This window comes from Cynocephalus volans, chromosome 3 (genome assembly GCF_027409185.1).
Source record: "Cynocephalus volans isolate mCynVol1 chromosome 3, mCynVol1.pri, whole genome shotgun sequence".
Lineage (NCBI taxonomy): Eukaryota > Metazoa > Chordata > Mammalia > Dermoptera > Cynocephalidae > Cynocephalus > Cynocephalus volans.
This window is the reverse complement of record NC_084462.1, coordinates 69,091,025-69,105,215: the sequence shown is the minus strand read 5'-3', so window position 1 is coordinate 69,105,215 and position 14,191 is coordinate 69,091,025. Positions and strand designations below refer to the sequence as shown.

General features: G+C 35.1%; 1 protein-coding gene across 3 annotated transcripts in view; it reads left to right on the top strand.

Annotated features, from left to right (window-relative positions):
• Nucleotides 1–12,429, top strand: part of LRRC49 (leucine rich repeat containing 49) — a 150,281-nt gene extending 137,852 nt beyond the window's left edge. For all 3 annotated transcript variants that reach the window (XM_063090579.1, XM_063090578.1, XM_063090580.1), the window contains 2 exons: nt 2,660–2,810; nt 12,226–12,429. In XM_063090579.1, coding sequence (XP_062946649.1) covers nt 2,660–2,810; nt 12,226–12,429 — 355 coding nt within the window. The remainder of the gene's footprint in view (nt 1–2,659; nt 2,811–12,225) is intronic.
• Nucleotides 12,430–14,191: the final 1,762 nt, after the last annotated feature.

The window sequence follows — 14,191 nt, the reverse complement described above, 5'->3', positions numbered from 1 at the left end:
AAGCGAGTTGGGGGAGAAGGCAAAGAGGAAAAGAGACATAGAATATCTGGATTAAATAGAAAGAAAAAAGGGTAGATTTAAACCTAAATAGTGCTATATCAGCAATTACGTTTCTATCAGTTTGCCATCACTGTGTAACAAACACCCCAAAACTCAGTGGCTTAAAACAGAACCATTTATTTTTCCTCTGAGTCTGCATGTCAGCTCGATGGGTCTTCTACCCTCAGCTGTGGTCCTCATGCATCTGAAGTCACCTGTGCATTGGGCAGACAGCTCTGCTGATCTCACCTAGGCTCTTTCATTTGTTTGAAGGTTGGCTGGCTGCACACTGGTCTAGGAAGGCCTTCACTGGGACAGCTTGTCTCTGCTCCACATGATCTCTCGTAATCCAGAAATCTTCCTGGACTTGTTCTCATGGCAGAGGCAGGGTTCAAAGAGAGAGCAGAAACATGTAAGGCCACTAGAGGCCTATGCTAAAAATTGCCATACCGTCATTTCACCCACATTCCATTGGTCAAAGTAAGTAAAAAAGGCAACATTCAAGGGGCCCAGAAGCAAGTTTTACCTAGCTGCAAAATCACCTTGTAAAGGGAATGAATTCAAGGAAGCCATTGAGACTATATAGACTTTAAGGTGTTAAAAGCAATACTAGAAATAAAGAGGATCATTTCAAAATGATAACAGGTTCAGTTTACCAGAAAGATATAGCAAATTTAAATATTTATGCACTTATTAGCATAGGTTTAAAAATTTATAACCCCAAAATTGACAGAACTACAAATCCACAATTACAGTGGGAAGTTTTAATACACCTTTGAGTAATTAATAGGAAAAGTATCTAAAATACTTGAACAATATGGTAACAAATTTGACCTAATGAACATTTAGAGAACGTTTCCTCCAACAACTGCAGAATACATTCTTCTCAAGCATACATGGAACATTTGTAAAAATTGACCAAATACTATCCATAAAGCAAATGTCAACAAATTGCAAAGAACTGAAATCACATGGACCATGTTCTCTGTTCAAAGTGCAATTAAGCTTTAACTCAATTTCAAAATAATAACCAGGAAATTCCCATATATTTGGAAATTAAGAAACACATTTCTAAATAACCCACAGGTTAAAGGCAGTTTCATAATGGAAATCTGAAACTACCTTGAACTGAAATATAATAAATACATTTCAAAATTTGTGGGATCAAGTTAAAATAGTACTAAATGGAAACATGTTAGCCTTGAAATGGGTGTATTAAGAAAGAATAAAGGCTGAAAATGAACGAGCTAATGTTTATCTCACAAAGTTAGAAGAACAGCAAAATAATCCTGGAAAAGTTAGAGAAATAGTGATACAAAAACAAAAACAGAATTAATGGAAAGTTGATTATTTGAAAAGACTAATAAAAGTGATATAATGTGTGTATGAGCATTGCTTTTATAAATAAAAAATTATAGAGATAAAGATCTTTAAATATAGATAAAGATCTATACATTACTCACTTTTTTCTTTACAAAAGTGAGACCTATTAGGTAAATTGTGATTGATAACAAAATTGGCTTTGATTCATTCATTAAAATTATAATTTTTAATGACATAGAAAATGCTATTATATAGCATTAAGTGAAGACACTATACAAAATTGGATGTTTAGTATGATCTTAACTTTTTACAAAAATTTATGGAAAAAGCCTGCAAAGAAATATGTCAGATGTGAACAGTGTTGTAGATTTATATGGATATACGATCTATAGATTTATATGGATATATGATCTATAGATTCACTTATGGGTGAGTTTTATCTATTTCTTTATACTTTTCAAAATTTATACTTCCCCAAATTTCTGAAATAATTGTGTTAGACTTTTAAATCACAAAAAAGAAGAAATTTTTAAAAAGATATATGCCTCTTCTCCTGATCTTCAGTTCACAGTTCACAGTAAAGTAATAGTATCACTTCATTTAGAGACACCTTAAGTAGTGGAAACCAGAAATCGACCTTCATGGAGGATGAGTTGCAGTCCTCTGGAATTCTGGGCTGATGGCTCTGTAAGTGATACTATGAACACTGGCTATGTCCCTCTTCATAATCAAATGAGGCTTCTTGTTTCGTTATTTAACCTCCTACTAGGATATTGCATGCTATGCTAACAGTTGGAGGTTTTCCGTTTTTTGTTTGTTTTGTTTTTGCCTAAACTTAAACGAGTATCGCATTTCATTTTGTAGCTATGAGTAATACTACTGAGCTGCATAATGGAATTATGAACTATTTATGTGATTTATAAGAGGTAACTAACATGTTTTATGGGATACAAAGACTTGAAGAGTTTGGCCTGCTACACCTTTAATTGGGTTGTTTTGTGCTCTGTGATTATTTAATTTTCATATTGATTTTTATTAAGGTAGAGTTTTTTTCATTTTAGAAATGCTTGAAACGTGTATGTTGATGATTGGTAGTTATGGAACTTTAAAAGAATTGGGGTTGAATAGCTTAATTAGTAGAAAGATTGGGGTACTAAACTGAGATCAAATAAATAAGCTCAAACTCATGAAATATGTTCAGAAAAGCATATGCTCCCCTCTAAAGTCAACCAAAAATAGGCATATTTTAATAAGCCTGATAAATAACTCTCTAAATCTCTTTACTGTCTTTCTACAGGAAAAATCAATTCCGGTATCTGCTAGAAACCAAAGGGAAAAAACCTGGTGTCAATGAGGAAAATAATGACAGCAAAAGACTTGTAGGAGAAAACACAAATCGTGCTACATTAAATTACACCACAAAAGACTTTTATAATGAAAAGTTAGAGGTAAAACTATCATTAATCTTTGGAATCAAGTGCCTGGATATATATGACATGGCTTGGGATTTGGGAGTTGTACGTTTTGCCTTTAGTCAGTAAAGAACCTTTTTTGTTCTGGAATGTTAGTCAGCCTTATATACAAAGCTGCAGACAGTAGACACCAAGTAGAGCCCTGAGATGAAGAACCCATGATTCCAATATCTTTTATTTCAGAAAAAAAAAAATGTCCAAAAAAAAATCCCTACCAGAAATCTAGACCAAAAGAGAACCAAGTCTTTTGATCTATCTGAATTAAGAAAAGGGGTATAGGCTTGCTGTGGGTGCTTAACCAGCCCGTGACAGATCAGCAGAGGACACAGGAAAATCTCCATTTCTCTTGTCTTTGCTTGAGCCCTGATGTTTTAATTCATATATTTCATTCATATCTTTAATTCATATCTTTCATTCATTCTACACCATTAACTTCTGTGGATTTGGGGGCTTTTTTGTTTTTTGTTTTTCTTTTCTTTTTTTGGTGGCTGGCCAGTACGGGGATCCGAACCCTTGATCTTAGTATTATAACAAACTGAGCTAACTGACCAGTCCTAACTTCTGTGTTCTTAATTATTTAATATAATTTCAAGCTATTCTGTTCCCAATAATAGCTACTTAGCCAGGAAAACTGGAATTAACCCTTTATTTATTTGTTAAGTTTTCTGGGAGAATACAATGTTACGGTGCTGCAGGAGCTACAAAGATGAAAAGCATGCAGTGTCTACCTGATGGAGCTCATAGAAAACCTGAAGACAGGTCATCTAGTGTTAACTAGAACGTTAAGATTCTTTAAGAGATTTTGAGGGGACAAAAGGGCAAAAGAACAAAACAGAGAGCAGACACATGTATTGAGCATGTGTGACTTATGTGCAAGGCACTGAGTGAAGAAATATATAGAGAGAGATACAGACATACCTTGGAGATATTGCAGGTTCAGTTCTGGACCACCACAATAAAGCGGATATCACAATAAAGTGAGTTACATGAATTTTTTGGTTTCCTAGTGCATATAAAAGTTATGTTTAAAAAAATAATAATTAAAAAAAAATAAAAAATAAAAAAATAAAAGTTATGTTTACACTATACTATAATTTATTAAGTGTGCAGTAAATAGCATTATGTCCAAAAAACAATGTACGTACTTCAATTTTAAAATGCTTTATTGCTAAAATATGCTAACAATCATCTGCAAGTAGTAATTTTTTGTTGAGGGATGATCTTGCCTCAGTGTTGATGGCTGCTGACTTAAGTGGTGGTTGCTGAAAGTTGGGATGGCTGAGGCAATTTCTTAAAATATAATGACAATGAAGTTTGCATCAATTGACTCTTCCCTTCATGAAAGATTTCTCTGTAGCATGAGGTGCTATCTGGTAGTACTTTACCTGTGGCAGAACTTCTTTCGAAATTGAAGTAAATCCCCTTAAACCCTGCTGCTGCTTTATCAACTAAGTTTATGTAATATTCTAGATCTTTTGTTGTCATTTTAACATTGTTCACAGCATCTTCACCAGGAGTAGTTTCCATCTTAAGAAACCACTTTCTTTGCTCATCCATAAGAAGCAACTCCTCATCTGTTAAATTTTTATCATAAGACTGTAGTAATTCTCTTACATCTTCAGGATCCATTTCTAATTCTAGTTCTCTTATTATTTTCACCACACCTGCAGTTCCTTGCTCCCCTGAAGTCTTGAACCCCTCAAAAATCATCCATGCGGGTTGGAGTCATCTTCTTCCAAACTCCTGTTAATGTTGAGATTTTGACCTCTTCCCATGAATCTACAAATATTCTTAATGGCATCTAGAATTCCTTTCCAGGTTTTCCTTTACAGAAGGTATTCAATTTACTTTGCCCAGATTCATCAGAAGAATCACACTGTATGGCAGCTATAGCCTTACAAAATGTATTTCTCAATAAGACTTGAAAGTGAAAATTACTTCTTGATCCATGGGCTGCAGGATTGATATTGTGTTAGAAGGCATGAAAACAACATTAATCTCCCTGTACATCTCCATCCAGACTCTTGGGTGACTAGGTGCATTGTCAATGATCAGTAATATTTTGAAAGGAATCTTTTTTTCTGAGCAGTGGGTCTCAAAAATGGGCTTAAAATATTCAGTAAACCATGCTGTAAACAGATGAGCTGTCATCCGGGCTTTGTTGTTTTATTTATAGAGCACAAGCAGAGTAGATTTAGCATAACTCTTAAGGACTTGAACTTACAGTCACCATCTGCATTAGCCCCTAACAAGTGAGTCAGCTTGTTCTTTGAAGCTTTGAAGCCAGGCACTTACATCTCTTCTCTTGCTATGAAAGTTCCAAATGGCATCTCATTCCAATATAAAGCTGTTTCCCCTCCCCAGACTCTGGTAACAATGTATAATTTTGATTCCCGAAAAGCTTTGTCATTTTTTTCAAGGCAGACAGCATAAAATTGAATCCAAAACCTACTGGGATTACAAAGGAAAAGAAAAGCCAGACTAGACACTTAAGAATATTGATGCAAAAATCCTCAAAATATGTTATCAAGAATACAGCAGAACTTTAAGTGAATAACAAACATTATACCCAAGTGTGGTTTATTGTAGAAGTGCAAGAAAGACTCGATATTAGTAAATTAATAGATCTAAGGTGAAAATTGTGATTATTTCTACAGACATTGAAAAGGAATTTGACACAATTCAACACCCTTTCTCAATTTTTTAACTCAGTAAATAGAATAAACAGAAATTGGATAGTCGTGCTTGACAGGGAAACTTTGGAAACATTAGCATTAGTAGTAGGCCAAATTCTTAGATGGTCTCCACAATTCCCACCCTTGTATAATCCCCTTCCTTGGGTGTGGGTAAAACCTTTGTTGCTTCTGACCAATGGACTGTGGCAAGAGTAAAAGGGTTTTGCAGATATAATTAAGATCCCTAATTGGTCAATTTTGAGTTAATTAACAGGGAGATTATCCTGAGTGAGCCTGAACTAATCTGGCAAGTCCTTTAAAGGAGTATTCAAGCTTTTCTTGAGAGAGTCTTCTGTTGGCCTGAAAAAGTAAGCCACCCTGTTTTGAGAGAGCCACATGGCAAGGAACTACAGGAAGCTTTTAGGAGCTGAGAACAGCCCCTGGCCAACAGCGAGCAAGAAAATGGGAACTTCGGTCCTATAAATACAAGGAACTGAGTTCTGCCAACAGCCACTTGAAGAGGACCCTGACCTTAAGAAAGAACACAGTCAATCCAATACCTTCACTGGAGCATTATGACATCCTGAGCAGAGAACTCAACTAAGCGATGCCTGGACTCCTGACGCATGGAAACTGAGATGATAGATATGTGTTGTTTTAAGCTGCCAAGTTTTAGGTTGTTGCACAGCAGTAAAACACTAAGGTATCACTGAAGTCAGTATCAAGACAAGGATGCCTTGTATCACCATTATTATTTATCAAAACAGAGAATGCAGTTAGACAAGAGAAAGAAATCAGTGGTAACTTGAAAAGAAAAAAGTAAACTAACTATTAGCAGACAGTATTATTGAATACCTAAAAATCCCAAGGGAATTAATTGAGAAACTATAAAAAGCTATAAGAAAATTCAGTAATAGAGATTCCCCATTACAAATAACAAACAGAAAGAAGTTATATAATGGAAGAAAAGACCTGGCTCACAGTAGCAACACAAAAAGATAAAATATCTCATAATAAACTAGTAATAAATCTGTAAGATCTATATGAAGAAAACTTTAAAACATTAGTGAAGCACATAAAAGATTTATACCAATGGAAAAACCTACCGTGTTTTGGATAAAAAGGATCTCTAACAAAATATGTCAATTTTCCTTAAGTTAATTTTAAAATTTAATGATTTCAATAAAAATTAATCAAAAATTTTTCGTTGAAACTTTTTTGAAACAATTTGGTCCTGTAGTACATGTGGAAAAATAAATATAATTAGCTACAAAAACTCCAAAAAAGAAGAACATTGAGAGGAAGGTTAGCACTACTGGATATTGTAAAGTCAATTAAGACAGGATGGTTATGAAGAGATAGTCTAATGGAGTAGAATGGAAAATTCAGGTATACATCCAAATACAAAAGAGAATTTGTTATATGATAAAGAATAATCTCAAAGGAGTCGGGCGGACTATCCAATAAATGGCTTGGGGATACTTAAGGAACTATCTGAGAAAAAAGAAAAGCTGGATTCAGATATCCTACCATATACCAGCATAAATTCCAAGTGGATCAGAGATTTTTAAAGTTTGTAATAAAAGCAGAAAAATTCTAGATGAAATCATGGAAAATTAATATGTAGCCTTGGGATAAGAAAGGTCTTCAGGGGAATAAAGTAAATAATAAGCAAAGACAAATGACACACTGGAAAAATAGTTTACAACGAATCTCCCTAAATTATAAAGAGCTTTTAGAAATCACTAAGAAAAAGGGCCAATAATCCAGTATAGGTTGTACTATGTATTTAAAAATAAATTTAAATAAGATACCATTTGCCATAACAACAAACACTGTAGAAACAAATAATAAAATACATGTAAACCCTTTATGGAGGAAATTATGAAATTTTATGAAAAGTCATTGAAGAAGATCTAAATAGAAAGCTTATGTTCATGGACAAAAACTTTATACATTGTAAAGATGCCAATTCTTCCTAAATCCATTTATAAATATAAGGCAGTTCTAATGCATATTTGGACAGGGTTATTTGTAGAACTTCACCAGCTTATCCTAAAAGTTACCTGACAGAGCAAATGACCTAAAATACACAAGAGTAAAGGTGGGGAGAACTTGCCCTACCATATATCAAGTATTACTATAAAGCTATAGTAATTAATGCAGTGTAGTGATGGACAAATAGACTACTGGACAAAACAGAGAGCCAGAACTATCCCAAGTATATGGGGAAACTTTATACAGATAGTAGGTATTACAGACTAGTGGAGACAGACTAGTGACACTGAGGAAATAGGTATATTCAATCAGAAAAACATATTGAACTCCTTCACACAATACAATAAAAAAAATTAACTCCAGATCAAATAAAAACCCAAGTATAAAGAGTAAAACTTTAAAATTCTTATGCCCTTGGTTGGTAGGTTATGATTTTTTTTAACACCCCAAGTACACAAACTGTAAAGGACAAAATTCGATAAATTAGGCAGTCAAGATCATTGGGTTTTTTTTTTTTTAATGGAAATCTTTCAGTGGAGTCATACAAACAAAGTTTTGATTAAAGTGGATTGAGCAATAAATAAGCAATGAAGAAGAAAAGACAGGGAATATTGGCTTCTGTTTTTAGAAATTTCAAAGGGAAAAGAAGGAATCTGAAGCCGCGTAATACTTTGGAAAGAAAACTAGGCTAACAGTCAGGAGACTTGGAGTTCAGCCCCTGATTCTATCAAAACCTGAGAGACCTTGCCCAAGTCCTTTAATCACTCTCTCTTGACTCGCAGCCCAGCATTCCTTCCCTTATACCGTGCTCCCCACATCTTGAAAAATACTTAAATCACTGCAGCACAAAGTGTCAGTCTCTCCCTTCTGTACATCCTGAGTTGTTGAGAAAATTCACCGAGGTGAGTTCCTCACAAATCAGGTTAAGCAGACCCTTTCATTATACCTCTCATAATTCTGTTGCTTGGTAGTTGTCCATCCATTCTCCTGATTCATCTAAAAAAGATTTAAGATGGACATAGAGTCAGAGTGCTGAAAGGGACTTTAAAGAATCCAATCCTATTCTTAGGCAGATGAAAACTAGAAACTTGTAATTCAGTGAATTACTCAGGGCTGATCTGCCTCAAGAACTGTGACCTTCTGATTCCTTATCTTGGGCTCTTTCAAGGTTTACCATGGTGCTTTCTGAAGTCTTCTTGACCACCCCAGTGCAGAGGACTCTGAACACTGTTTATATTCTCTTCTCTGAACAGTGTTTAGCACTTATACGAGTATACTGGGTTTTTTTAGTTAGTTTTTTATATGTATAGGTCATCTCCCAACTAGACTACAAGTTCTTCAAGGACTAGAGTTTTCTCTCGGGAAGTATAAATAGATGATTTCTAATCCTGAGCAAGTTTCTCAACCTCCACAGGCCTTGTTTCCCATTTATAAAATTAAGATAGGGATTAAATCCTCATACAAGTACCATCATAGTTAAAATTTCTCCGTAACAAATCCTGCCTTTGACTTACTTTTTTTCCCAAAACCATCTTCAAAACAAAATTCTAGTTCAATGAAATAATATAAACAGTACTGTATAGAGTTCATCTCATCAGGATTGAACTTGTAAAATACTTGCTTTATGAGCCCCACAGGGATATCGTGGGATTAAAAAGAAATAAGTATATGAACACATTTGAGAACAGAAAAAGCATTATTCAAAGAGCAACAACATCTTGATGGGTCAAGGCAAGAGATATATCTCTAATGTGCTGTTAAATGGATCATTCTGGACAGGCAGTGTGAGGGTCCTGGCAGACACCTAATGAATTACAGGGTATACTGTACGGTGATGCAGAATAATTGTCTTGGAAAGGAGAAATGATAAAGTAAAAATGCTTGCAAACACAGTTACTAAATTAAGGATTATTATAGCAGATACAATTCTGTATCAATGTGTTCATAGGGAAACAATGGAAGAAACTATAGCAGGAAATTTTAAAGTACCCAAAGTTATACTATGCCAATTATGAAAAGTTTCTTTTAATTTATATTAATATAAACGATTTAGCAAAATACATCATTTAAAAATTCTTTCAATTTTCATTCCTAAAATATTATAAAAATTCTTCATCTTAACAATGGAACATTGTCTTTTTTTAAATTCCAAATCTTGCTCTAAGAAATTTTGAAATCTGTAACAGAGACATTCACTAAATATGTTCTTTGCCTTGTGCTTGTATAAATGCTATTGCTTATTGCTCGCTTTAGTTACTGATCTCTAGTGATTCACACTCGCCTTTCTTCCTGGTAGTCCAGATTTACTGAGTGTTAAAAGGGGGCGGCTAAATGCTCTTCTCATAAAGCTAACTTAGTACAGGTGGCTAAGTCCGAGGCTCTCAGAGTTACAGAACTTAGGTTTATGAGAGAAGTAGCCAGCTGGAACCATTTGTTGTTTATCACCTGTCAAAATCTGCACCTATGTTTATGATAGGTCAACCTATGACCTGTTGTTTTAGCACATGAACTGTATCAAATCAGCATGCTGACCCCTGAATGGTGAGTGATTATTTAGAGATGTCTTATGTGTCATCAGAAAATTTTCAAAATATGCCTCTGTTAGGGAAAGTTAGTGCAATTTGGACACATTATTAACTTACGTTACTTAATCAGAAACTTAAAATATTTTGTTGTCTTAAAAATTGTAAACATTTGGAAAAAAGGAGGAAAAAACACTCATGGTCTCATAAACTAAAGACAATTTTAACAATACTTCAGTATATTTTCTTCAAATTTTTTATGTATTCTTTTCTTGTTTATACAAATTTCAAACATAAGGCAAAGTTGGAAGAATTTTACAGCAAACAACCACACACCCAAAACATACATTCTGCTATTAACATTGTACTTGCTTTATCATGTATCTATGTATCTATCCATCCCTCTATTTATCTATCAGTCCACCTTGTGTTTTTCTATTCATTTCAAAGTAATTATAGACATTAATATGCTTCTGCCTAAATAATTCAGCATGCATAGCATTAGAGTTCACTACTTGATACAATTTCTTCTTTTGAGGTAAAATTTATATACTGAAATACAAATGTTAGGTGTATAATTGCTGAGTTTTGACAAATGCATACACTCATATAACCCCAACCTTATCAAAATTTCATTTTGTATTTTCTTTGGTTTTTTTTGGTGACTGGCCAGTACAGGGATCCGAACCCTTGACCTTGGTGTTATCAATACCACACTTTAACCAACTGAGCTAACCAGCCAGTCCTCTTTTTTTACTTAACATTATAATGGAAGCATTTTTCTTGTTATTACAAATCTTCATAAGTGTCCTTTTAATGACAGTATCTGTGATATTTTAAATTTAACTCCTTAATTCATTTTGAAATTATTTTGGTGTTTTGATCTGTGCTGGAGGTTTAAATGGATCCTTTTGAAGTCGTTAAATCTGTTGTCTCATTGATATTTATTCTTTCCTCCTTCACTGATGTGAATTACTTCCCTTATAATTCTGACTACCTGATGTATTGCATTGATTTTTCCTTACACTTGTATATTATGACACCTTCCATGATCATGTCTTGATATTCTCCAAAAGCATTAATAGCCAAAATAAATGTTGAATTCTTGCATTAAACAAAATTGCTTTGTTTTAGCTTCTGTGATGAAATTAGGGCCTAATGCCCAAATATCCTCTGGCCCAAAACTTCCCCTGTTGTATTTAGAACCAGGTTTTTCCTTTGCAGACTGCCACACCAGAAGTTGAATGGGAGCACTGTTTCTTTAGAAGGCCATGACCTGGGTCCCGGGCTTATATATATTCCCTCTTCCTCCTTGTACACTCTTCCCCAACTTTGTCCAAATGATCTAGGCCACATAAGTAAGTTTAATGTATCATTATATGCTTTCCTATAATAGAGAGTAAATTCAGAGTATGGATATTTAAAGTATTATGTGGGTATTAATTAACCTCATACCAATTAAAATTGTCAGTTTTTGTACCCTGATACATTTACCACCCAAGGTGGTGAGTGTGTGCATTCAGCTGACTTGTGTGAGCTATGCTACCTGAACCCAGATCAGAGAAATAGTAATTATGATCCAGTGATTCCAGTAAAGAAACACATTTTCTAACAGAGCTGTCCAACAGAGTAGATTGAGAAGTCTTGACCTCCCTGTTGCTGGTTTTACTCAAGCAGAACTCTCTGTCAAGAGTGCCTAGGAAAGGCACAGAAAGAGAAATACCACATGTTCTCACTTATTGGTGGGAGCTAAAAATTAATATATAAATTCACACACACACACACACACACACACAAAAAAAAAAAAAACGGGGGGGGGAAGAAGATATAACAACCACAATTACTTGAAGTTGATACGATAAGCAAACAGAAAGGACATTGTTGGGGGGGAGGGGGGTAGGGAGAAGGGAAGGAGGTTTTGGTGATGGGGAGCAATAATCAGCCACAATGTATATCGACAAAATAAAATTTAAAAAAATAAAATAATAAATAATAAATAAATAAATTAATTAATTTTAAAAAATTAAAAATTAAAAAAAAAAAGAGTGCCTAGGAAAGAATTCCTGCTCTGAGGGGTAGGTGTGAGAGTGATGGGGGGGTCAGAGTAGATTATTTGAAGTTTCTCTGGTTTAGCTAATTGTTGCTTTGGCTTTTGGGTTAGTTATAATTTAATGCAAAATTTTCTTTTTTTGACAGGAAATAAAGGAAAAAAAGAAGTTCTGCAAGATGTATGTAGAGGACCTTGTGAAGGAAGCCACAGAAATCAACATGAAAAATGAGGCTTTACAGAAGCTTTGGCCACAGATGTTTATTGAGCTTGTTAAGGATGCAGTTGTAGAAATCCGCAATAAAAATTCCTATATGAAGCTCTGCCTGCAGCAGATAACTGACCAAAAATAGAAATGGCTTTTGTTTACAGTTGATTTTTGGCAGTTTTATTTTTTGAAGGTTGAAAACATACAGGTTAAAATGTTAAAACAACAACAACACTATCCTACAAACTAGAAAGACTATCATCCAAGCCTTCTTGCCCATTGTTCTCATAGTCAAAGATTAAGATGGAAAAAAAGAAAAGCAGGAGAAAGGGAGGATTAATTTCCTAAATATGAAGACCAAACAACCTTTGGAAAATAAGCAGTTTCTAGAGATGGCTTGGGTGTTGAGCTGGCACTGCATCTTTGACTCTTGCTTTGACTGGTGCCCCTGCAGTAGCCCAAAGCACATAGTGTTTGCTGATGGTTCAGCATGAGTTGCTTCTACCTACTTTCAGCTGAAATTTTTCAGTTATTTGCCTTTTTGTTTTATGTCATGATTTCACAGCCAAAAATATGGTTTTTTTAATGAGTGAAGAATAAACTTACTGATAAATTAGTAAAAAAGACAGTGTTTGACTCCTTAATCCAGTTGTCATGTTTATTGTATGAGAGGTATTCAAAAAGTTCATGGAAAGATTAGTATTACTTTTTAATTCTGTTTTTCCACAAACTTTTTGCAATACCTCATATTTTCCTCTTTAGTTGGGTAGGATCCCTGCTGTTCACTTATTTGGGCAGAGGCCCCATTCTTCTAGGGATTCATCCTCAGGGCATCACAGGTGGTCTTGGGAGTCACTGTGGACAGAGTATGAATGGGTGGGAAGAAAATGCTTTGTCTTAAGGGATCCTGAGTGAATGTGAAATGCAGTTAGAAATCAATAAGGCTGCTTCTCTGAAAGGTGTTTCCTTCTGTTAACTACTCTGGGGCTCTTTTTATATGCGTGCATATGTACCTGTACCTCAAAAGTATTAGGGATGCATTAGTGGAAGATTCTAATTTTTTAATTCCATTTGAAAGGTCAAACAGGTAAAAAGGACACAAGGAGGGCTTTGGCCTAGTTCATGCTGCTGAGGAGAATGGCTGGAGAGACTATTACCATAGCTAGAGATGATACAACTTCAGAAAAACAGTCTTACAGGTCAATAAATAGAAATTCTCCAATTTTCTCAGATTTTGCCTAGGAGCTGTTATGTGGCAGGACCACTACAATATGGGAAAACAAGAATGGAAGATATAGGACTGCAAAGTCACGCAGAGATGCTTGGAAGGAAGCTGGGTAAGCTGCTATGCAGTTCTAAGAAAGACCCACATCCTTAAGAGATCTTGGTCATCCTTCTCCCACAAGGGGTGCCCAAGTTTAGTAGGTTAACAGTTTTTCCGAACATGGCCTTTTAAGTCACACTGTCCTGGGTTGGCATCTTGGCACTTAAGCTACCAGTTGACTAGCTTGTAACTCATCTGAATGAACCTCAGTCTCCTCATAATAGTCCCTACTTTATAAGATTCTTTGTGAGGATCAAGTGAGATAAAGCATGTAAAGCATTTCTCATAATGCCTGGCACACTGCAAACACCCAATAAATGGAGCCGTTATTTTGTTCGTTTGGATACAAGTCAAACCATAGGACTGGTGCCCCGGCACAGGCACAGCTATTAGCATTGCTTGATGATCTTTCAGCCTCTCCAAATCTAAACATATGGGCCATTTTCCATCTGGCTGGTGAATGGTGCTCTCTCCTGGGGTTTATATCTTGTTTGGAATAGAAATGAGATCCCCCTTTGAGGGTGATGTTGACAGGAGAACCAAGAATGTCTTGTTCGTGGGCTTCTAGAAATAGGAGAGATGT